The sequence below is a fragment of the Arachis stenosperma genome, chromosome 1 (genome assembly GCF_014773155.1).
Source record: "Arachis stenosperma cultivar V10309 chromosome 1, arast.V10309.gnm1.PFL2, whole genome shotgun sequence".
Classification (NCBI taxonomy): Eukaryota; Viridiplantae; Streptophyta; class Magnoliopsida; order Fabales; family Fabaceae; genus Arachis; species Arachis stenosperma.
Window position 1 is genome coordinate 58,561,563 of NC_080377.1, and position 24,191 is coordinate 58,585,753.

Consider the following 24,191-nt stretch of genomic DNA (forward strand, 5'->3'; position numbering starts at 1 on the left):
TGACAGATGGTGAATATAATAACCACTTCAAATATTCTGTTAGATATGGAATCATAAAGTCTTAGATGAAGCTATACGCTCAGGTGAATAGTGTGTTTTAGATGTTGTAAATTTTGCTTTGTAAAGTGATGACTTTGTACTGAATTTGTTATTCTTTTTCTTTTTATTTTTTTAATTTTCCTATGCTAGTTTATGTTTGTATTTTTATATCAAATTTATTTTAATAACATGATTTAGTTTTTGCATAATGATTAGTTATTTAATGTTGATTATGCTGGCTTCCACAATGTTGAAAGTAGTATGGTGTGGCCTAGTGAAGGGTTTATGTAGTTATTGGCACGTTTTATAAGCGTAGCCATATCTCCTTGTAGTCATCAATAGCCACGCTTACTAAATGTAGCTATATATCATCTTATTGGCACGCTTAAAAAGCGTAATCATATCTTTCTCTATCAGCATGCTTTTGAAGTGTATCCAAAACCAACCTTCTGGGCAAGCTTCAAAAATGTGGCTATATGTACACTTTTTGGTACGATTTTAAAGCATAGCTATAGGAGTACATACGGCCACGTTTTTAAGTGTGGTAATAGATGAAAGCATGGCAAAAAAGAACGCGTACTAGTATATTGACAAAAGCGTACTGATAGAACAACCATCACACTCACAGATGTACTCTTTTTAAAAGTGTGCCAATAACTCAAAAAACGTGACGAAAAGTTATCGACACACTTTTTTGCATTTTTTGGCACGCTTTAAAAACATGACATACAAAAAGCTGATTTTCTTATAGTAGTAGCCCAGCATTGTTGTTTATAAATAAGTGAAGTCAAAGAGGATTAAGGGACTTCAATTTGAAGCACTTCAAAATTATACTGAAACACTAACAAAAATTCCAAGTCACACTAATGCCCAAAAGATCAGAGTGTATGTGAGTGTTTGAAGTCAAATTTAAATGCATTTATTTCCTTGTTTCTTTAGTCCATTTATGTTCTTCTAGTTTTCTTTTATTATTTATTTTAACTTCTCGTTCATAGTTATTAATTATTTTTAAGCAGAGTCCTTTTGTTATAAACATTGCAGTTACATGTTTCATTACAACCAACATTATTTATCACAATTGTTTATTTATTTCTGTAATCCCTTCACAAGTAACTTTTCTTCGTTTAGTTGCAAAAGCTAGTTTTGGATTCTTAATAAGTTCCGGATCAAATTTCTTTTTTAGAAAAATGATATCTGCTTTCCTAATTGAGATTTTTTATACAAGCTAAATGTGAATCGACACCCGCGTTGAAATTATCGAGAATCAAGCGAAACAATCCCATAAACCATCGTTCTAGAACTAGAAGGATCGATACGCATGCGCATGTAAGTGCAAATAAAATCCATATCTGTATTGACCGTACGAAAATAAATATATATCGTACGATAAAATTGACCTACCAAAAAACACGAACCAAACAACCAAAGACAACCAAGACCATTACTTTTGGCCAGAACAGCACAAAAATGAACCCTTCATGAGAGTCTCCTCCCGTTCCCTCCTCCTCTTGTTACGTCTCTTGCTATATTTATCCATTTATTAATCAATTTTCTCTGTCTGTGTGTCAAGTGTACGATAACCCTTTCCTCCACATCAATACACACTATACACTTATCCTCGTTCTCGATCTCCGATAGCCTCCACCGCCACGATGTTGCCCTATGCAACCCTCTCGGAGGCAGAGGTTGCGATAGGTCGCAACCTCACAGCGGCGGAGACATTGTGGTTCAACTACACCGGCAAGATGCCGGACTTGATGGTGTATTGCCACACCATCGCGCTGCTGTTCTGCGTGTACTCACTTTCACCGCTGCCTGTGGTGCTCATTGAGCTGAAGCGCCTCAACCCCTTTGACTCCCACAAGATCCAACCCAAGGTTCGCTTGTCCTTCAAAGAGATGTTCAGGTGCTACAAGGATGTCATGTTCTTGTTCTTTTGCATCGTCGGTCCTCTCCAATTCATCTCTTACCCTTTGTTCATCAAGGTACCAAATTGCTTATTATCCTAATAGTTTTTCTTTTCGTTTTTTCTTTCTTTACAATAATAGTTCACACTCTTAACTCTGTTCATCGTATATTTTATAAACTGAATGTTGATTAAAATAAAATTTATATCCTTAAAATTTGTTAGAAAAATATCACTTATAAAGACTTTCTACTTATATATAAACTCATATCTTATTCTAAAGCAAAAGCATCAAAAACTTGTATTTATATTTCCATATATATCTATTCTAGATACATATTATTAACAAAAAAAGTATTTATATTTCCGTATATCTACTTTAGATATAATAAATATGCAAGTAATTTTTAAAATAAAATTATAACTATAGTAATACTAAATTTACAGTTATATTGCATTGCATATTTTTTTAAAAAAATAAAAGTATGATTATTTTATTAGATTATTGACATATTAGTATAAAATAGAGAATAATTATATAAATTTATTAATAAATAGGAAATACTAATTATGCTATATTTTTTAATATCTTAACAAAATATAGTAATGTCACGATTTTCTTATATACACATACTTCCCTATGCACACACTAATCATTCTTTATTTTAAAATGAAATTAGATTTTTAATTCCATTTTTTATATATTAGGATAAATTCACAAGTCAGTGCTTTACATGTCTCATTTGAGCTCAAAGTGCATCATATCTCTTTCCCCTCCTCTAGTCACCTCATATCGTACTTTTAATATCTATTGTGGGAAAAAAATTCTCATTATTTTGGGAGCGTAAGTGCGTGAAGGTGGTAAGTTATCATCTCTATGATGTATGTGAGTAGTCGCTTTCGCAAAAATATGGGGAAACAAGTCTCTGCTGCATCTCCCAAACCCAAACCCAAATCCAATGATATGGTCAGCATATCGCTTTCATTAAAGATTAACACCCTATTTTAACTAAGTTATACACTATCATAATTTTAACAAGGTTTTGAAAAAAAAAAGGCACAACACAGCACACACAAAAAAAGCACAACAGTAATAAAAACAGAGTACTAGCAACGAGCAGAGAAGAACGAACACAGCAGCAGTAAACAAAGCTAATCAATAATCATTTAAAGTGGTTTCTGAACGAAAAGAAAAAAGAAGAACGAGCACTAGCAGTGAGCAGAAAAGAATGAGCACAACAACAATGGGCAGAATTAATCAATAATCATTCAAAGTGATTTTTGAACAAAAAAAACGAAGAACCAAGTGATCAAGAGCAGAGGAGCAGAATCACGGCGGAGACGGAGACTATGCGACAAGAAGTACGACGGGCGACAACAGAAGCGTGGCTGAGGAAACGAAGAGCGGACGGCAGACAAGAACTTGAGGAAGAAGTTGCGCTTGGTGAATGAGAGCGGATGGAGACTTCGACCACGACTTCCAGACCAGGACGGTTGTGCCTGAGAACGACGGATGGCGGCAGAAGAGTGGCTGACCAGATGAACACCAGTGACTAACGACAAGCTCAAGGAAGACGCACCGATTATTGAATGAGGACAAAGCGCGAAGCCGCGGACGATCGGATGAAGACATGGTGGTGTATAAGCGCAAAGGATGGCGGCGCTAAGTGAGAGCCTTGCGGCGGTGGGGGAGAAGTTGAACCTACATTACTACCCTGCTCGAGGGAAAGAAAAAGGCTTTCTTTTTTTTTTTTTTAAAGCGCAAAACGGCGCCGTTTCAAGAGAATTGAACTGGTCTCAGTTAATCGATGGTTTTAAATGTTGAGCCAAACTACAAAGAGAGCCAATTTTCAGTTGGTCCGATATAATTTTTAGGACCATGGGTGAAAAGAAAGGGAGGACTAGGTTTTGAAAATCAAATAGATAATTGAATAGGTTTTTGAACTGCTTTAATTATTAATTTATTGATTTAGAAATTTAACTGATGTAATCATAATTATCGAAATAATTACATTTTAATAAAATAATATAGAAAATTATGAATAAACATATGAAAAATTAAATATATTTTAATATAACTCTTAAAAATACACTAATTAAAAGTACAATACTAAATAGTAAAAAAGCTCTCATAATCCCATGTAAACAAGGTTTTGAAAATTAGATTGAATATTAAACCATTGAAACAACCGATTAAGAGATTTAGATATTCAATTTATTTAATTGGAGTTTAACTAAATTATACTAAAATAAATAATATATTTAATATTTATATTCCAATTATAGAATAAATTAAACAAAGAATAATAATAAAAAATAATACTTTTTAATGAATATTAATATCATTACAAGTATTCCGTCAAAAAAATATTATTACAAATAATAATAATAATAATAATAATAATAATAATAATAATAATAATAATAATAATAATAATAATAATTTTTGGAGAATACATAACAATTAATAATATAATATTATATAATTAATAATTTTTTATTTTTTAAAGTTATTTTTTTGGCAAGGAATATATATTGGTTCCTCGATATTGATGTTTAAAATAATATTTTTTATTTTGTCTTAAAAAAACAAAGTGATAAAATGTTTAATAAAATAAATTTACCACTAAATTGTAAATCTTAAACTTTGAATTCTAATTATGTAAATCTTAAACTTTGAATTCTAATTAAAAAAAAAAAGTTGTCCCAATGCTAAAATAATAACATGCTTCTTCTCTTTCTTCAAGTGCCACATAACCACCTTTCTCGTAGGATTTTTTGCAAGTTGCAACGAAGATGGAAGGTGAACAAAATGATTGATAGAAGGAAAAAAAAAAACAAAAAAACAAAAAACATACGCGAGTACAAGCCAATCAATAAGAAAACAAAGATGATAAGTGAAACCACTTTCTTCCAAAGTTAGATATTCTAGTTTCTCGAGTTCTAGTTTTGGAAGTTAAAGAATGAAAAGGAAGATGAAATGTGCTGAGAAATTTTTTTTGAAAGAAAAGAAGTTCAACACAAAAAAATGGAACATAAGAAGATAATAAATAGAAGCAATCTATAACAAATAAATAAAATAACCAACACAAAGAATACTAATAGTTATTTCTTTGTCATTTTTGGTATTGTCATCAACAATTAAAAGATTTACATCTAGCCACTCCTTATAGTTCAGAAAAGATAGGTTGATAATCTCATCAACCCCTTTTTCTTTATTCTAAAAAATCCTTCTATTCCTTTCCAACCAAATGTTTTAGATAATCGCACAAAAATACACTATCCATCTCTTGCGCTCCTCCTTGTTAATTGATATCTCAGTCTAACTTTGAAAATGTTCTTTTAATGTCCCTGGGCACGACCATTACCTTCCAATAAATGATATCCATGCACACCGAACCTGCCAAGAAAAATCACAACTAAGAAACAAGTAGGGACCATATTCAACACCTTTGTTACATAACATGCATACAACATCTTCCTGGTTAACAACCCCAAACCGACTCAGTCTCTCTTTCGTATTGACCCTGCCAGTTAAGCGAACCAGACAAATAGCTCAACTTTTGGTGGAACTAGACCTTTTCAAATTGTCCTAGTAAAGCTGTAACTTGTTATATCCTCTAGAATTATTTTTGCCTACAACAATTGCACAAAAGAGTTAGTAGAAAATACACCTTGTTTATCAAATTTTCACACAACGCTATCCTCTCTATCATATGCAAGTTTGAGCAGCCTTAATGTTTCATCAACTGGTTCACTATATCCAACTCCCATTGGAATAGCTCTCACCTCCATTAGAAATATCATATATACTCTAACCCATCCCAAAACCCGCAATCCCCTATAACGGATCTTCTTTGGTTTGAAACTGAGAAAAGCCTCGAAAACTAATCTTTCAGAGAACCACCACGTAGCCAGACATCCACCCAAAATCAAGTCCCTCTTCCATTACCCACCTCTATAGACAACCCAGTAATTATCTTCTGTCTTACTTGTTGATCCTTGAATTGTATCTGACAAATATCCTTCTATGAGCCTCCCGGACAGGTAATACCTGGGAGGACAGTAACACATTTGCGTTCAGGTTATTACAAGAGCAAATCACCTTCTTCTACAATGGACACTCCTCCTTTGAAAAATGCCACCACCACTTAAATAGAAGAGCTATGTTACGTACCATGACATCCCCAACACCCAACCACCAAACTTTTCGGGAGCTTGCACCACCTTCCATCTAACCAAGGCCATACATTTCCTTCCATCCTCTTTACTGCATAAAAATCTTCTCTGCAAGAAAATCAGTTTCTCTACAATAGCCTTTGCCATCTTATATAAACTCAAATAATATACAGGGAGACTATTCAAATAGATTTGATGAGCACCAACTTTCGGCTTTATTGAGAACCATGGCATTCCAGATGCTAAGCTTTCCCTCCACTTTGTCTATAATTGGCTCCCAAGTCTTAACTAATCTCGGGTTAGTTCCTAACAAGATTCCCAGGTATTTAACTGGAAGAGAGGCTTCCTTATAGCCCAGCATGCTACACATACGTAGTACCCACTGCTTGTCACAATTAATTGGAATCAAGCTTATTTATCAAAATTAATACTTAACTCCGACATCAATTCAAAACAATGAACAATCCTTCTGTAATTCTTAATGGTCTCTTCCTCTGGAGGGCAGAACAAAATAGTATCATCCTCAAACTGAAGATGCGACAACTCAGTATGATCTCTACCAACCAGTAGCGGAGATATGCAACCGTTTCTAACCACCTCCCCAAACATCCTATGTAGAACATCGACGACAAGTACAAACAAAAATGGAGAAAGTGGATCACCTTGTCGCAGGCCCCTTTCCATCTTAAACAGCTTAGATGGCAAACTGTTTATCAATACTGACATAGAACACATACTGACACACTCCATAACCCACCCCCTCTATCTTCGTCTAAAACTCATCTTTTGTAACACAAGATCCACAAATCTCCACTTGACTCTATCATATGCTTCCTAGAAGTCTAACTTTATGATCACTGCTTCCTTCTTTCTCAATTTAATCCACTAAATAGTTTCGTACGTAATAAGACCCATATCATGAATCTTCTTCCCTGAAACAAAAGCACTATGTGTCTCACTTACTAGCCCTGGCATTACTGCTCGCATTCTTCTAACCAGCGTCTTCGAAATGACTTTATACACACACCCCACCATGCTAATCGGTCTAAGGTCTTTGATTTCCTTTGCACCTGTAAACTTTGGTGCCAACGCCACCCAAGTGACATTAGCATCCGCTAGTAGCCTAGAAGGCATGAAAAAGCCCAATACTGGAGCCTTAGATGATTAACAATCCCACACTACCTCTCTAACCTCTTTAGGAGTCAGTTGCAACTCCAAAGCCAAAGCATCCTCTTCACCGATCATTTCCACCAGATCGTCTTTGAACCCCACCAAAGGAGACTCCTCCTAACGATATAAGTCCTTATAAAGGTCCCTAATCGCAATCTTAATCCTAGCTTGATTCCTTATCAACCTTCCATTAATAACCAGCGCATCAATCCTATTGTTTCTCCTTCTCGCAGAAGCTAAGTTGTGGAAGCACCTCGTGTTTTTATCTATGTCGCTCTCATGTCTGGAGCGCGACATCTACTTCCAATGTAGTTCTTTCCTCACATACAATTTCTCATAGCAAACAACAAGCGTCCTCCTTCTTACCTCCACCGTTCCATAATAAATCTCATCACCCACCATGTCATCAATCTTCTTAATCTCTTTCTCAAACTTCATAATTTTCTTGTCCATGCCACCAAAGTTGTCTTTATGCCATTTTTCCAGAGAAACTATCAAAGCCTTCAATTTATCTGTGAATTGCACCTCTTTTAGTCCTCTCCATTCCTCCTTGACCATCCTCAAGAAACCTTCATGTGTAAACTACGAGTCAAGACTTCAGAACGGCCTTGGTTCGTCTCTAGGCCTCTTATCTTCCACTATAACAGGACACTAATCTGACAAACCCCTTGGACCAACTTATAAGTAAATCCTTGGAAACTCTTCGAGCCATTCCAAGCTAACCGGAGCCCTATCAATAGGACTACAAGATCGACCTCTGAACCATGTAAATTTGCAGTCAATAATTGGCACGTCCACCAAACCCATGTCGTGTATCCAATTCTTGAAATCTTCCACCGACAAGGATAAGCTATCAGTGCCTTGTCTTTCTTCCACCTATACAATCTCATTAAAGTCTCCCATGAAACAATAGGGAGCATGACATAAACCAGCTATATAACTCAACTCCTCCCACACAACAAGCTTCTCATCTCTAACATGTGTACCATAAACCAAAATAAAAGCACAATTAAAGTTATTCTTTAACAATACCCCTTCAACACACAACCATCACTCACCTTTATAACAATTTTGCATTTTAAAAGACTCATCATCCCATATTAACAACAACCCACTAGATGCACCATCAGACATAACATAGTCCCACCCTGCACAGCCATTCTCCCAAATTTTTAAAACATCAAACTTAGTCACTATCTGCTTTTTAGTCTCCACCAAACCTAACATGTTCAATCTATATTTCCTCTTCAGGTCTTTTACCATCCTCAGCTTTCTGTCACCCATCAACCCCCTAACATTTCAAGAACTAAAAATCATTTTAAAAATTATTGTAGACCTTTTTATGAGTTTTGGGCCTACTCCGTCTAACTTTTGCCTTCTGTTTTGTCAATCTTCCGTTCTGAACAATTTCTTCATTTTGTTGTTGGAGAATAGCTATAATGCCATCTTCTTCATTATATAGCACTGCTCCTAACTCTCTTGCTAAATCCCAGGTCCTTTTATTTTCTATCGGTTGCTCATCCAACCTTGAACACTCATTGTCACTAGCCTCATCATCGTATGCATGTGTTGTTTCCCCTAAAATGTCCTCGTCATCACCGTAGCCATCTCAATCATTAAGCATCAGTAAATTTCTATCCCTAATTGCTTTAATTCCCAGGCCTGTATAAATAATTTCTTGATTAACTCTGCTACTGTGTTTAGAATCATCACCATTACCGTGTCCGTCGTTAGCCTCATCTTCCCCACCCTCATCCCCTTGTAGCCAATGAGCCCTTCCATCATGTTTTACTATTCTGCAACCCTCGGCCTCCAGCGCACGTCTCCAGCTTCCAACCTCCTTATCCCCGCCATCATCGACCTACTCTAACACACCAACAAAGGAATGTGGACCTGCTTCTAGCTGGAGCAATTGCCGTGTCAACATTCCCTCACCACCGTGGTCAATTCTGCCTCATCCACTCCGATTTGCTCCTACACCCTTTGCCGAACCACCACCCCCAACTTGTCAAATAGCCGCTGCGAAGGTTCTTTACCATCGACCGTTATACATTCTTCTCCAGGTCGTGTTTTTGCTTCTCCCAAAGTTGAGCCAGTGCCCCCAAGTCATAAGAGTCCTTAGGCGTTGTGGTATCAGAGGCAGTCCTACTTCTTCTCAGCTGGACCTTACAAGCCCAACCCACTCGCTTCAAACCCGGTCTAGGACAAGCATCCGCAACGCCAACCTGCTTAGTGGCTATGGAGCTTGGGCCCTCATGGCTCAAAACATTCTTACAGCATCTAATTCCATTGGTGGGCTTTACATTAAGTTCATACATTTTATTCCTTATATCCTCCCTATCCAGCCCATTAGATTTACAATAATAATCCTAGAGAATAGTAAGCTCAAAATCCACTTTATTACTCACTTCATATCCCACAAAATCTGCCATGCCTTCAATATCACCATAATTTGATTGATACGTTACCAATTTCTTTTGATTGAAACTTAAATATTCATAAATCCACTCATTCAAAATTATTTCTGAATTTACCAATCTAGCCTCTTATTCAACCTCCTCCCGCAACACCTCCATTACCACTTCCGATTCCTGGTCTTTATAGTCTGTCGAATGTGTTGGCCTTTTTGACCATAGAGCTACATCATCACAACCCCTTGTAGATATGTTCTTATGGTGTTCACATATTATAGTATCATCCCCCACATTTTTCAAATTACAATTCACTCCATATGTTTCACTTCCACCTCTTTTATTAAAATGTCGAAGCCACTTGTGTCTATTTTGGTATGGACCCATTCATTGATCACATCCATCCATCACACAGGTATCAATTTGCTCATGGCTAGCACTAAAGGAGATGTACGATCCCGTCACTTTATCACACCCAACCATCTCATTCCATTGGCTTCCTATTATCCTGAAAGTAACCACAAATCATGCATGTAACGGAACCCTAAATCATTCTAACCACACTCTTCGAGTTTCACTTCTCTCCGACTCGTCCTACCTCCATACACTATGAAACAACTGTAGTAAGCTATTCATTTTGAACGTGTAAGTCTCTTCAGCATTCTACAGACTGTCAAAGGTCAACAAAGCTTTATATGCTCCCATTTTACGCAACTGAACCTGAATAACTTGAGAAAATTTCTTCCCAACCAATTCCTTCAATGACCTAAAGTAAATAGCCGTCGTCGTTCCACCTACTAGGCTTTTCTACAACCAGTCCAAGTTTTCTTTCACCACAACCACTTTTACCTTCTTCGTCCATCCATTCCTATCTGAATCTTGGACCATTTTCTCCTTCATCAAATCTTTAGTGCAGATAGCTGAGATTTTCTGGGTCTCTTCTCTTTTCTGTGACAGCTGACTAGCCATAGCCGTTCAATTGTCACCTCGCGACTATATCTTGTTCTTGTCCTTCACATTGGATATTCTCTTGTATTTAGCTTCCCCCATGAAGACAACCTTACCTCTCAGTCTCATACGATTCATCTCTGTTATAGCCTTCAAGGCCCCTCCTTTCGTAGTGTACCGTATGGACGTAAAAATGTATATACTACCATTTTTGTTTTCTTAATAAGTATATATCATTTATACGTCCAGTCCAACTAAACAACTGAAATAATTCTCTTTTTGATATATCTTCTGTGAGATTATTCACAAAAATTGTGAAGGACTCGTTCTCTAATCGTCCATGCTCTTTTCGATTCCAAACTCTAGGATTCTTGACCTGACCTCTCGTTCTACCCCTTACTGTGTTGAGATATTTAGATTCAATTTTCTCTTTATTTTTTATTTTTCTTTTCACTTTCCAACACATTTTTGGAGATTTAATAAAACACAAAAGGTCCCGGTTATGTTCGACTGATTGATTTTTGGCTGATTTTTCTGTTATGAGACGGTATTCAATTCCAGCGGTTCTTCTAGCTAACTGAGATAGACAGTCCATGGGTTCCCTATTTGACGGGTTCAACCAACCGATTCAAACTGATTTTCAGAATCTTGGTGGGAGATGCCTCCTTTCCAAGGTTTTCAAAATCGAATCGATGATCAAACCAATAGAGATAGAGGTTCAAAGGTTCGTTCAACTGAAGTTCAAGTAGGATTAAACTACATATAATAAAATAATAAATTTATGTGTAAAATATATAATTCCTTTAAAAAAAATTTTTTGTGTGTATTTTATTATTTTAAACCAGTTAACTGTTAAAAATCAGACCGATTTTACTTGTTAACCGATTGTTTAACGAATTTCTCCTTTTCAGACCAGTTCATTGCTGACCTTTTTCACTTTGAACTGGATCGCTTTGGTGGCTAATTCTCGGTTAACTCAATCGAAATCAGCTAGTTGAATTCGATTCTCGAAACACTTATGCTTTCTTAAACCTCAATTTTTTCGCCTTCACTTCAATTTCCATTTTATAGGAGAATATTATATTCCATCTCAATTTCTCGCATCTCCATAAATTTCTATGGAAATTTTTAGTTTCTGTATTTGCACAGATATTTTTAACAAAGATGATTTTTTAAAAATTCTAAAACAGTACAATTCATTAATATGATATATAAATATATCTTGTCCAAATGCAACAAATTAATTAAAGTTTAATATTATTTTTGATAATTTAAGTCTTAACACACACAGAGAAAGGTTATTACATAACTTTTTTTTTCTTAAAATATCATTCATTATATATAATCTTTAATTAAAATTTTTTATATTATTTTCAAGATATTTACCTAAGACCTTCTAACTAAGTTATAAATCATTTACTATTTTAACTAAGTTTACTTTTCTTATTTTTACACACATTTCATATGTAAAAGAGTGAATCATAGGATATAATAGTATATGTAACAAAGATATAGAAAGAGTAGACACATAACTTTCTTTTTTAAACACTACAAGAAAATTGTCCATTGTTGTCAGATTGATTTTACATACTAATATGATAAAAAATAATATTCTGTTAAATTTACCGTTAGATTTTATCTATTTCCAAAGAAAATTTAGATGGAAACATATTATCATCATATTTTTCAATTCTAACAATAACACTGTTAAATTACCGTTGGATAACTCCAATGCAAAATTGATGAATTTTTTATGAATTTATGTTATCACAATCGTCGGATTTTTTCTGCTATAAATTCAACAACAATTCATGGATGACAATTATTATTTAAAATAAATAAAAATTGTTACCATTGAATTAGTTGAATAGTAAATTTGACGGTAATATAAAATTATTTTTTAAAATTTTTAAAAATTTAAAAATATAATATAAATTCATAATCCTATAACGAGAATATATTTCTAAATAACAATTAAATAAAACAAAAGCTCAATAGTATTTTTTGTTAAATTAATAAATTATAATATCAATAATACAAATAAAAGTTTCAATAATTTAAAATAAAGCGTACAAAATGAAAAAATGTCAACTGGAACAAAAGATGCACTAAACAATAAAACAAAAAGGTCCTATGGATCCATATAGTCGTTAGCATCGTCCCTGCCAGAGTTGCTGCTATAGGGATAGAAAACTAAATAACGATCAAAAGTGTTAATTCTTGGTACATTATAAAATATTGTAACGCGTATATAGCATTTTGCCACCCCAAAAATTTCGATTTTGACATAATTATACCCAAAATATAGTAATGACAAAATGACCCAGTACTAATTTATCCTTCTTTTCCCTTATAAAATTACTAATTTAATCTTTTTCTCTCTCTCTCTCTCTCTCCACCATTATTTACCATTATTCCCGTTACCTTTCATCACCTTAGCCCTATCCCAAGTCCCTATCACCATACCTTATCCCCAATAACTCAACCTTATCATCACTTCCATCTCTACTTCTACTATCACCACAACCTTAATCTCCATTGTCTCAACCTTATTGTAATTATTATCATCATCTTCCTTCTCTTCCTTTCTCTAGCTCTTTCATGACATTTATCTATCCATACCACCTTCATCATTCTTTCTCTCTCAAACTTTCAATTTATTTCTTATTTATCGTTTATATTTTTTGATCTATCATTGTTGTTAATAATAATTTTAAGTGTATGGCGATGATAAAGGAGTTAGGATTGAACATTTCGCAGTAAAAATTTGGGTGGTGGTAACGGGTGAAGGGTAATGACAACAAGTAAGGAGCAATGATGATGATACCAGTGAGTGAGTGAATGAGTGATAACAGGATAGGGTAGGAGCAAAGGGATTGGATGGGTTAAAGGAATGAGGTAGGGTGGAGTTATTGGTGAGATGCTAGTGGGTAAGGGTGATGGGATGAGGTGGTGGAAGAAGAATGGGATGGGACAAAGGAATGATGAAATGATTAAGTTAGGAGTGATAGTGGTGATGATGATGTTGATGATTCTAGTAAGGGTAGCTGTGATGGTGGTGATGATGATGTTGATGATTCTAGTAAGGGTAGGGGTGGTGATGGTAGTGGCTAAGGCAGAGTGGCAGATTAGGATAACGACGAAAGAATGGGATGGGGTAAAAAAATGGAATAGGATGGGGACATCATGGTAGTAACGATGATGATGATGCTAGAGGGTATATTAGTAACTTCATTAAAATTTAACTGTTCACCAGATAAATTAACTATTGACAAAACCTTTGGATCATTTTATTAAACAAAATATATTTTTTTTGGAGTAATTATCTAAATCAGTCCATGAGATTTTTAAAATTTGATATTTTAGTCCCTAGGTTTCAAATTAAAATACACAAAACACTCCTTAATGTTGACTTTCCATTAGAGAATATAATTCTTCTCCATTAGTCACTATCGGTGATACCTGACATGGAACGTTAACTCACACATGTGGTTGTTAAGCGTCCACATGTTTAAACCGGATAAATCCATCCCAGGATGAAGTATAAAACAGTCTTCGAAGAGTTTAAAACACTCTAAAATAATTCTTGGAAAAATTTTAAAATTCAAAAATAGTCATTTCAAATATGTTTATTTTTTTCAAAATAAACTTAAAAAAAATTCCTAAGTTAAAAAAATTGGCATAATTGCTAACTATGGTAGCACAAATAGCTTCAACTACAAGCCTGTTTTATATAACATTACCACCTGTGAATTCCAAAACTTTCTAAGAAACCTGAACAGAACACTTGAATTTGTCAAGACATTCCTTCTTCAAGTATTGCAAAGTATTAGGAGCTTTACATTTAGATTTTGTAAATGATCCACGTTAACCTTATGGTTGACCAAAACTAGAAAATTAGACTTCAGAGGTTACTTGGTTCGCATTGCATGTAAGTTTCAAAGTGTTGTATTTATAAGTATTTGCATAAATATTTTTAATTGTTTATGTGAAAAACTTTATGTTAAATTGGACTTATCTCATCTCTTCAAACAAAAATATTTCATTCTCTTCTTCATTAAAAAATGATCGTAGAATATGATACCTACAAATTAAATTAAATCAATATCATGTATGATCAAAAATGAATATGTATTCATTTATTTTAAATTATTTAATTTGTTTTGAAAAATAGTATCTTTTAAAATTAATTTATAATTTATTTAAAAAATACATAAACAAATTTGTATTATAAATGATCAAATTTGAGATATTTAGATAAAAAATTTTAGAAATTAAAATTTATTAATTTAGAAATAATTATATATAAATAATTCAAAGAGATTACTTTGGAATTTTAAAAATTTTTTAGAAACTATTTTGAGGTCTTATTTAAATTATTCGAGGTCTGTGTTATACTTCACCTTAGGTATTGATTTGTCTAATTTACATACTTAACGTTTATGTGTGCGAATTAACGTTCCACGTTAGCAGTTATTGTCAATGATTAACAGAAGAGGACTGTATTGTCCAACAAAAATAAATATTGAGAACTATTTTGTGTATTTAAATTCTTGGGGGATAAAGTGACCGATTTTAAAAACTGATTTAAATAATTACTTTATTTTTTGGAATTATTTTTATCATTATCATCTTTTAAGTATCATTTTATCAAAATCAATATCTTTTAGATGCCAATTAAACAAACAAAGGGTCGATAAAGAGCCATTAAACATCCTTCTCTCACTTCTATTCCACAAATATATCCTAAAAAATTAAATCTAACATAAAGTACAACACTTATATATGATTATAGAAAACCTAATCTCAACTTCGAGCAACAAATAAGTAGCTGCATACTTTATCAAACCAAGAACTTAATTCCATTCGAAGTTAAAGAAAACATCACAATTATAATACCTATTCAATTAAGCAACAACAATTTATTATTTAGCAATGTAACCACAATGCTTAATCTAAAATATAAATAAATAATAAAAAATTAAAATATTATGATATACATATAATAATTTATCTCCAATTTGTTAAGTAAAAAGTGCTTTAAGGATAAGGCATTTAATTCTGATGATCAAATATTGGGTTATACTACATGTTATAATTGCCCCAAGTTATTAGAACTTAATTAACTTAAATTAACTTAATTTCAAACCTAAATTAACCAAAATAGCTTAATTAAGCTTCTTGACCTAAATTAACCTAATTAACCATATGAACCTAATTTTAAGATTAAATGAACCTAAATAACCTAATGAATTTTATTGACCTAAATTAATCTAATTTCAAAACTAAGTTAATTTAGTTAACCTTATTAACTTTAATTAACCTAATATCAAAATTAAAAATTATCCTAATGAACCTAAATAAACCTAAATTAAAAACTAAATTCATACAATTTTACCCTAAATTAACCTAATTGAAACCTAAATTTTAGAAAGTAAATTAAAATTAACCTAAAATAATTAAGAATGCATATAATCAAAAGATGGAGAAGAAGAGAAGATTCATCTATATAGGTTTCACGGAGGTAGAGAGAGACAAATTTTAGAGAGAGAAAAAGGGATAGGAATGCACTGGCAGAGATGAGGAGGGGGAGTCAAAGGAAAGACATGCAATGGCGGAGACAACATGTAGAGGAGTAGACTGCAGCAGTGCTAGAGAGAGAGAGAGAGAGAGAGATGTGGTTAAGGTATTTGAGGAAAGAGGATGACAAACTGAAATGAAGGAGAGGGGATCGTGACTGTAAATTTAGGATAAGTTTACCGTCAGTTTTTTCGTTGAAAAATGATGTAAGTAAATTTTCAAAAAATAACTAAAAGATTGTATTTAGATTTGCGTCAGATCTAATCTCATGATATTAGTTTTACTAAAAGAATTTTTTTAGTATGACAGTCCCGTCAGAATATCTAACTAAAACATTGACACCATTTTTAAACATATTTTGCGCCAAATATACCATCAAATTTACCATAAGATTTTATTATCCGACGCTAAATATTGCAGATTGTTCATTTTTTGTGTTACCGTTAAAAATTCCTATAAAAATTCCAACAATAATTGCAAGGGAAATAATACAATGATAAATCCGATGACTTTGAGTAGATTTATTGCGGTGAAAATACCATTTATTATGTGTAATCCATAAAAATTTTTTTTTACTAGTTTCAAGTTTTGAATGTAAGATTTCTTATTTAACTTATAAGCTACTTGCTATTTCCACTGATTCTAATTTTATTATTTTTATGCATATTTAATAAATAAAAAAGTGACACTATATATGTCTATATAGGGGTGGTTATGGTGTTTTCAAAAGTATTGCTAAATTTAAAATAATATTTTTTTTATTATTTAAGAAAGTTTTTTAAAAGATGTTGGTAAAAAAAGTGTTTTTAAAATGTAAAAATATGACATTAATTTTAACAATACTTACATAGTTACTATTATAATAATAATAATAATAATAATAATAATAATAATAATAATAATAATAATAATAACCTAAATTAAAAACTATATTCTAAAGATAATTTAGACATTTTATATATTTTGAAAATTTTGGAAGATTGGGTAGGTATTTTCATTCAAATTCCCAACATGTCTAGGAAGAATTGTGCTCCCAATCTAGTCCTTGCAGATATTATTCTCCATTAAACTTTAAGTAAAATTTTATATTGGTCCTGAAATTCACATCATTACCTAATTTGGTCCTTCATATTCCAATTTCATTATAGTAGTCTATAGATCGAAATCTGGAGACCATTGTGGTCATTGATCCATTTACGATAATGAGTCAGTAATCGCAACGATGATGTAGCACTCCGTTACCATGCTGGATGCTGTAATGACTAACTGATGTGACCATATTAGAATTTTGACCCAATTTGATCCTTCCTATAAACCAGAGGTGGCGAGGCGTTATAACCTCTAAAAATAAAAATAGTAATGTAATATAATTAAAGGAAGTTGTAACTAGGAGTCTTGAAAGAGAAGTTAATAAAAAACAAAACAAAAAACGCACCACTCACGAAAGTTACACATACATGGATAAGAAAGTTTTGAAAGGAAGGTTTAAAACATATACATATGGATCAAAATTCTAAAATACAGATAACAAGCTCCGACTCGACCTACAAAGCAAAGGTCGGCTAGAATATATATATATATATATATATATATATATATATATATACCAAAAATAAACCAACAGATAAATATAAATCATGTTTCTCCAAATCCACCTCTAAGAGGAACAAGCATAAAATACAAGATGGAGAATGTGTATATATATATAAACATAAATAAAATACAACCCTAACTCTCCAGAGTTCTTCGCTTCTACAGAGTCTTCAGAATGCTCAGTGAGGTGCCTCCTAACCTACATATGAAAAGCAACAATATGTACGGAATAAGAACAGAAGGTTGTCAGCATGGCAAAGGTGCCTACATAGTTAATATAAAACGTCCCGAGAAAGCCAGAAGCAATTCTAGTACTCCGACACCCATAATTAAACTTAAGAAAAATAAACTAAACTAGAAAGTAGGTAACTGTCTAAAGTTCTCAAGTCCGGAGTCAATTTCTAACTTAACCCTTCACTTTCTACTTCCTCCAACCCTCAAAAACACTGGTGTACAAACAAGCAATACAAACAAAGCAAACATAAGTAGGATACAGATACAGCAGGTAGCCAATATAATAGGTAAGCATAATAATTACATAGGCAAGCCCAATTAATACACAATCAAACAAAATACACATATGTATATGATGTATGCCTGCCTTACGGGTAATAAGCTCATTTGTCGGTTATATAGCCATACCCGACATGTTTGGTAACTAACCCGGATACTATCTCTCTGTTGCACATTAATACCATTAGAGGGAATACGTGTCCTGTCACCATTAGAGGGATTATGTGCCCTATTACCATTAGAGGGAATAGGTGCCCTGTCACACTTACAACCAAAGAAAAAAAAAAATACAAACACACTTGTAATCAATCATCCTCAACGATGTCTCATTCATCATATTCATTCAATTTCATAATCAAAATTAGTTTCATTATTTTTCTTCCTAATCTCTTTCCCGGAGCAAGTGGACAACGCCATTGCCTTTTACCCAAGGTCACATGTCTCATTCATTTACAAATCATCACTTTCGCACTTCTTCAACCCCAATTCATTCTTTTCTAAATAAAGTAAAATTCAAAACGTAATCCTTTTCTGAATAACTCAAAATCAAATTGTAAAATTCTTAAAAAGAAGAGTTCTAAGAAGCACTTCAAACGAAATCTCCAATTTTATAAAAAATTGGGCAGCATTTCTTCTAAAACTCGGGTTCTGCCACCCTTTTCGGTCCCAACCTAACCATTCTCAACCTTTCCAATGGATTCAAAACCAAATCATTTCTCAATAAAACATAAATTTAGATTTTTCAACTATCAAATCATTTTGATGTCTAACCATTTCAAAATCAAAACAATTCATTTTTCATATCTAAAATCATTCCCAACAATTCAAAATTACAACCACAATAACTCAACCCACAAAAAATCAATAAAATCCAAAGTTTATACCACCACTCTAGTAAATCACAATTTAATCCAACTTTAGCATAATCAATTAAAAGTCATAAGTTATAGCCAGTTCAACCAATCAACTCCAATAGCAAACCGTTAGAAAATTGAATCACACATCACATACCATATACACAATCAATCAAAATCATTCAATTCCTTAATACCCAGACTCAAAACACACAAAACTGATGAGGGGAGGAACTGGGTGAGAAATGTAAATTCCTAACCACTTTGTTCTGATAGAATTGAAGAGAATTCCGAAAAAAATACGTGGTCGCTAATAGCTTGTCAATCGGAATTTCGGATTGAAAGTTTTGGGAATTTGAATTCTTGGAAGAGGTTAGGGTTCATGTTTCATGCGCTCTCTCCCTTTCCTGGAACGTGAAACCCTCATGAAAAAGGGAAAGATGCTGAAAGCTTAATTTGTATGTTGGGCTTTGGTCCCGGTTTGAATGCAATTCAGTCGTTTGGCCTGACGGCCTAATTTTAAGTCAAAATCTTTAAAATTAGCATCAAAATTCGTATTTTAATTATTTCTACTTCATTAAACTATAAAATTTAATTTTTTAATTAAAAATTAATTTATTGATTAATTATTTATGAATTTCGCGTGTTTAACACTTCCTCTTTTATATAATGCTAATTCATTCTCCTATTTTTTCTTCTTCTTGAAGCTTTGTGTTCGTTTGTAATACCTGGAATAGAGACTAATGTAAATGCAATGTTATTCCACCTTCAAGGGTCAATTTTTCTTATCTTCCAGTAGACAAAAGAAGCAATAAAAAACACATTTCAATGTATAAAATTTAGCCCAGTATATATATATATATATATATATATATATATATATATATATATATATATATATATATAATTTTAATACAATTAATTGAATTTTGTTGTTCCATTCAAGAGACTTTTCTACTAATAGTTTAGATATATATTATTTCTAAAAAAGATTAGGAACTAATATTTTTATTAATATTAGCTAATATTTTATTTTTATATTATTAGAAATGAAAGGCAAAGCACATATTTAAAACAATTGGAGATCAAAATTACATAAATACAATATTCTTAAATTGTTTATAATTCGATCCTACCCTTAATCTATATAAACGCTATAGGCTATAGGGTTTTAAGAATTTTCCTGTAAAATCCTATACCCAGTCGTGGATTTTGATTGAATTAGCTTAAAACGGATTATACACATAGTAGGTAAGCAAATCTGTGAGTAGCTATAGTGGGTTACGAAGAGATGCGTTAGGATAATTTTTTATGGCCTATATTTTCCTACTATAAATACCAATTAAATGTGATTGTGAAGTAGAGTCGCAAATATATAATGTCTGGCGAAGAGAATTCCTTAGCATTTTTGCACTACTACACAGAAAAAAAATAAACAAAAAAGATGTCAAATTTACTGACAAAGAATTTTTAAGTATCTTTATTCAATCATCAAATAGTTTTTTAGATGTACAAACCTGAATATTGCAAAAGTTTAGGATGTATGGAATTAAGCAGGTGAAGAAGTTACAAGATTTTGATTGTTGTTGTGTCAACTGGTGTGAAATATGATAAATTTGTGATAGGATCTGATGAAAATATGTTGGTTCTGTTATCGAAAAAATTTTCTAAAAGTGAGAACACATGAGTTAACTGCGAAGTTGGAGGATGTTATTGCCAGTTTTAGGATATCAATTCTGAATCTCTTTAGGAAAGTTTTGAGTTCGATGCTTGTGGTTGCACCTGCCACAGTGTTAGTTGCAATTCTATTTTTTGTGGTTGATTTGAATAGTAAAAATTGAGATGCCTGTGTTGTATTTAAAAAATACTCAACGATACCTAGATGCCAATAGAAAAGTAAACATGTTGAATTCATGCAACCTCAGTGTAGGAAACTACTAAAATATCCAAGAATATAATAGCTGAAGTGGTTCAGCTAGGTTGGTGATATTTTTGTTGGCTGTCTGATACATGCATCTATACAACCATCCTAATACAACTAAACTCCAACTATATTTCTGTTGAACTATTCGAATATGATGTTTGCGTGATTCTGATATAGAAATTTCTCAAACACAAATCTTCTAAATCACTCAAATGAATAATCAATAGCTTGTCATCGCGGATTTATAACGCTACAAAGCAAAAACTGCGATAGCCTTTGGAAGTTTACCCCTTCATAAACTACGACTGTGCACGGCGGTTTAGCACACTGATTCCTTCAAAAATTGTGGCGGCTCACAGTGGATGATGCCCACTTTTTCATCCTTGTAATCCGCAACAGAATAAGATGGTTTATATGGTTTCAAAGCTTTCACGTAATTCGCGATAGGATAAGGTAGTTTTAGCTTTAATAAAAAAAAATACACATAATTCACACCTGGGCATAGGATTTTATATGTAATTTTTTAAAATCCTGTAGACTATATAGATTTATATAGATTAGGGTTAAGATCGAGATGTCAATAGTTTAGGAATATTACATTTGTATAATTTTGATCTCCAATTTGTTTAAATAAATCATTTGCCTAGAATTTAAGATTTTGTATTTACGATTTAAAATTTAGTACTATAAAGTATTGAATAAATACAAACAAAAATTATTAAATTTTATTAATCACGTAAAATTGCTCTTATTTATATAGTATAGGGTTAAACAGCTTACGTAATCCTTGATCATTGTGGTTTTGGTCTTTATACAGTTTGTTGGCATCAGGATGGAGCTGCCATTGCCATCTGTGTGGGAGGTGGTGGCGCAATTGGTGGTGTATTTCTTAATAGAGGACTACACGAACTATTGGTTGCACAGGTTCCTACACGTGAATAGGTGGGGTTACGAGAACATTCACAGGGTGCACCATGAGTACGAGGCTCCGATCGGCTACGCTGCACCGTATGCACATTGGGTGGAGATCCTTCTCCTTGGAGTTCCGACATTTCTTGGTCCGGCAATTGTCCCTTGTCACTTGATCACCTTCTGGTTGTGGATAGCATTGCGCCAACTTGAAGCTATTGACACACACAAAGGGTAAACTTAAACCCTGCTCTCTTGTTTTTTTTTTTTTTTTTGGTTATCATTCGCTTTTCTTTGTTACTTCTATTTTTTGATGAATTTTTGTTGCCGCTTTTTTCACTATAAAATGAATTTTATAAATTTTGATGCGATGACGTATTTATTAATTGAAAAGCGGAGTGTTAGGATCAGCAATTTTTATAATTTGTAGCCATCAATTAATTATTATTAATATTTTTAATAGTGTGAGATTATATACAATGGTGTGTGACCACTCCCTTTTTTTTTGCTAGTTAAGTGTTGGCCAAATTTTAATAAAAGTGTTGGCCAATACTTTCTTAATTGAAAATATTTGGAAATCAAAATTTCAAAACCAAAGATAGCTATAATTTGTTTTTATTTTTTATTTTTATTTATATTAAATTAATCACTATTAAAATAAATATATAATATTAAATATAATAAATATATAATTATAATACTACGTATACGAAATTATAAATATTAAATTAAATAAAATAATTTGAAATTATTGATAAAAGGCAATATAATCCAATCCTCCCGCTTTTTTACGCTTCAATTCCTCTTTCATGCCCTAAATGTGTTGTCACTAAGACATACACCAACCTTATTGCTTTATTTGTAGGTATGAGTTTCCTTGGGCGATCACAAAACTCATTCCATTTTATGGTGGTGCTGATCATCATGATTACCATCATTATGTTGGAGGACAAAGTCACAGCAATTTCGCTTCAGTTTTCACATACTGTGATTTTATTTATGGAACTGACAAGGTTATATCATGATTTGAAATATTTTATCCTACAAACATATCTGCTTGTCTTTTCCACATGTGAAATTGATCTGCAAAATTTTTGTTTTCTTTATGCTACAGGGTTATCGTTATCAGAAGAAAATGCAGAAGAAGGTATAATTTTAAAGCTTTGATGATATTTAAGAAGTTAATTGCATCTTGTAGCTTCTGCAAAGAATAACAATTTTTTCCCTTTCACCTAATTTTTGCTTTGTGAATTGATTCAGTTGAAGGAAGGATCATACAAGAAATCCGACTAAAACGGAGAATACATCATCCTGTGGTTAGGGAGTGTAACATGTTTTGACTTTCGAAAACTAAAGATTTCAAGTATGTGGAGATATATATTTGGCAACAATGGTGGTACAATAGACCTCAAGCTTAAGGGTGGAGGTTAGAGAGATGCCCTTCACAAATTGTGAATTTGTGTTAGGAAAGGGGTGGGAGAGGAATTTCTTTTATTGTAATCTTTTGGGTTTAGATTGGAAAATGTTAAAACATGAAAGGGGAATTCCTCCCCCGGAATGTAATTCAAAAATTTGCTGATGCCGTATGTGTGAAGGTGAATTCTTCAATTGAGTAAAGCTTTTTTATTTTATTGTAAAGTAAGTTGATCAGCCAATATGCTGGTGACAAGTATGATAGGTTATATACTTTTGAGTAGGTTACACTTGTATAGTAAATTTTTTTTAGTAGATACTACAATGAAGATTTTATAATTGTCTTCGTGTGAAAATATTTCTTTTTGATCCTTAAATGATAGATTGTGGTCCGGCCATTACAAATCCTATGTCATAAATCGGCTTTATCACTCATAACTCGCCATTATTCACATCTATTACCCAGATATTTGGCGTTATAAGTCGGCATTTTAGTCATTACTCGGCAATTTACGTTATTAATCAGCGTTGCAGTTACTAATCAACAATCAATGTCATTTATTAAAAACTAACGTTACAAATCAGTTTAACGGACTGCTTCACAAGAGTGAAACGTACAAACCCTTATTATTGCTCTTTAATACAAGCAATAAAGCAGGAACATAACCGATTTACACACTATCACCTATAAAAGGTATGATCTTCTATCCTGAAGACATTGAATTCTCAATACTAACTTAAGTTTCGGAGTG

General features: G+C 32.7%; 1 protein-coding gene across 1 annotated transcript; it reads left to right on the forward strand.

Annotated features, from left to right (window-relative positions):
* Positions 1-1,489: 1,489 nt before the first annotated feature.
* On the forward strand, positions 1,490-23,634 carry LOC130943239 (methylsterol monooxygenase 1-1-like). The gene is made up of 5 exons (XM_057871064.1): positions 1,490-2,024; positions 21,935-22,260; positions 22,892-23,039; positions 23,141-23,173; positions 23,287-23,634. Exons 1-5 carry the CDS (start codon positions 1,692-1,694, stop codon positions 23,317-23,319), a joined length of 873 nt encoding a protein of 290 aa, XP_057727047.1. The 5' UTR covers positions 1,490-1,691; the 3' UTR covers positions 23,320-23,634.
* Positions 23,635-24,191: the final 557 nt, after the last annotated feature.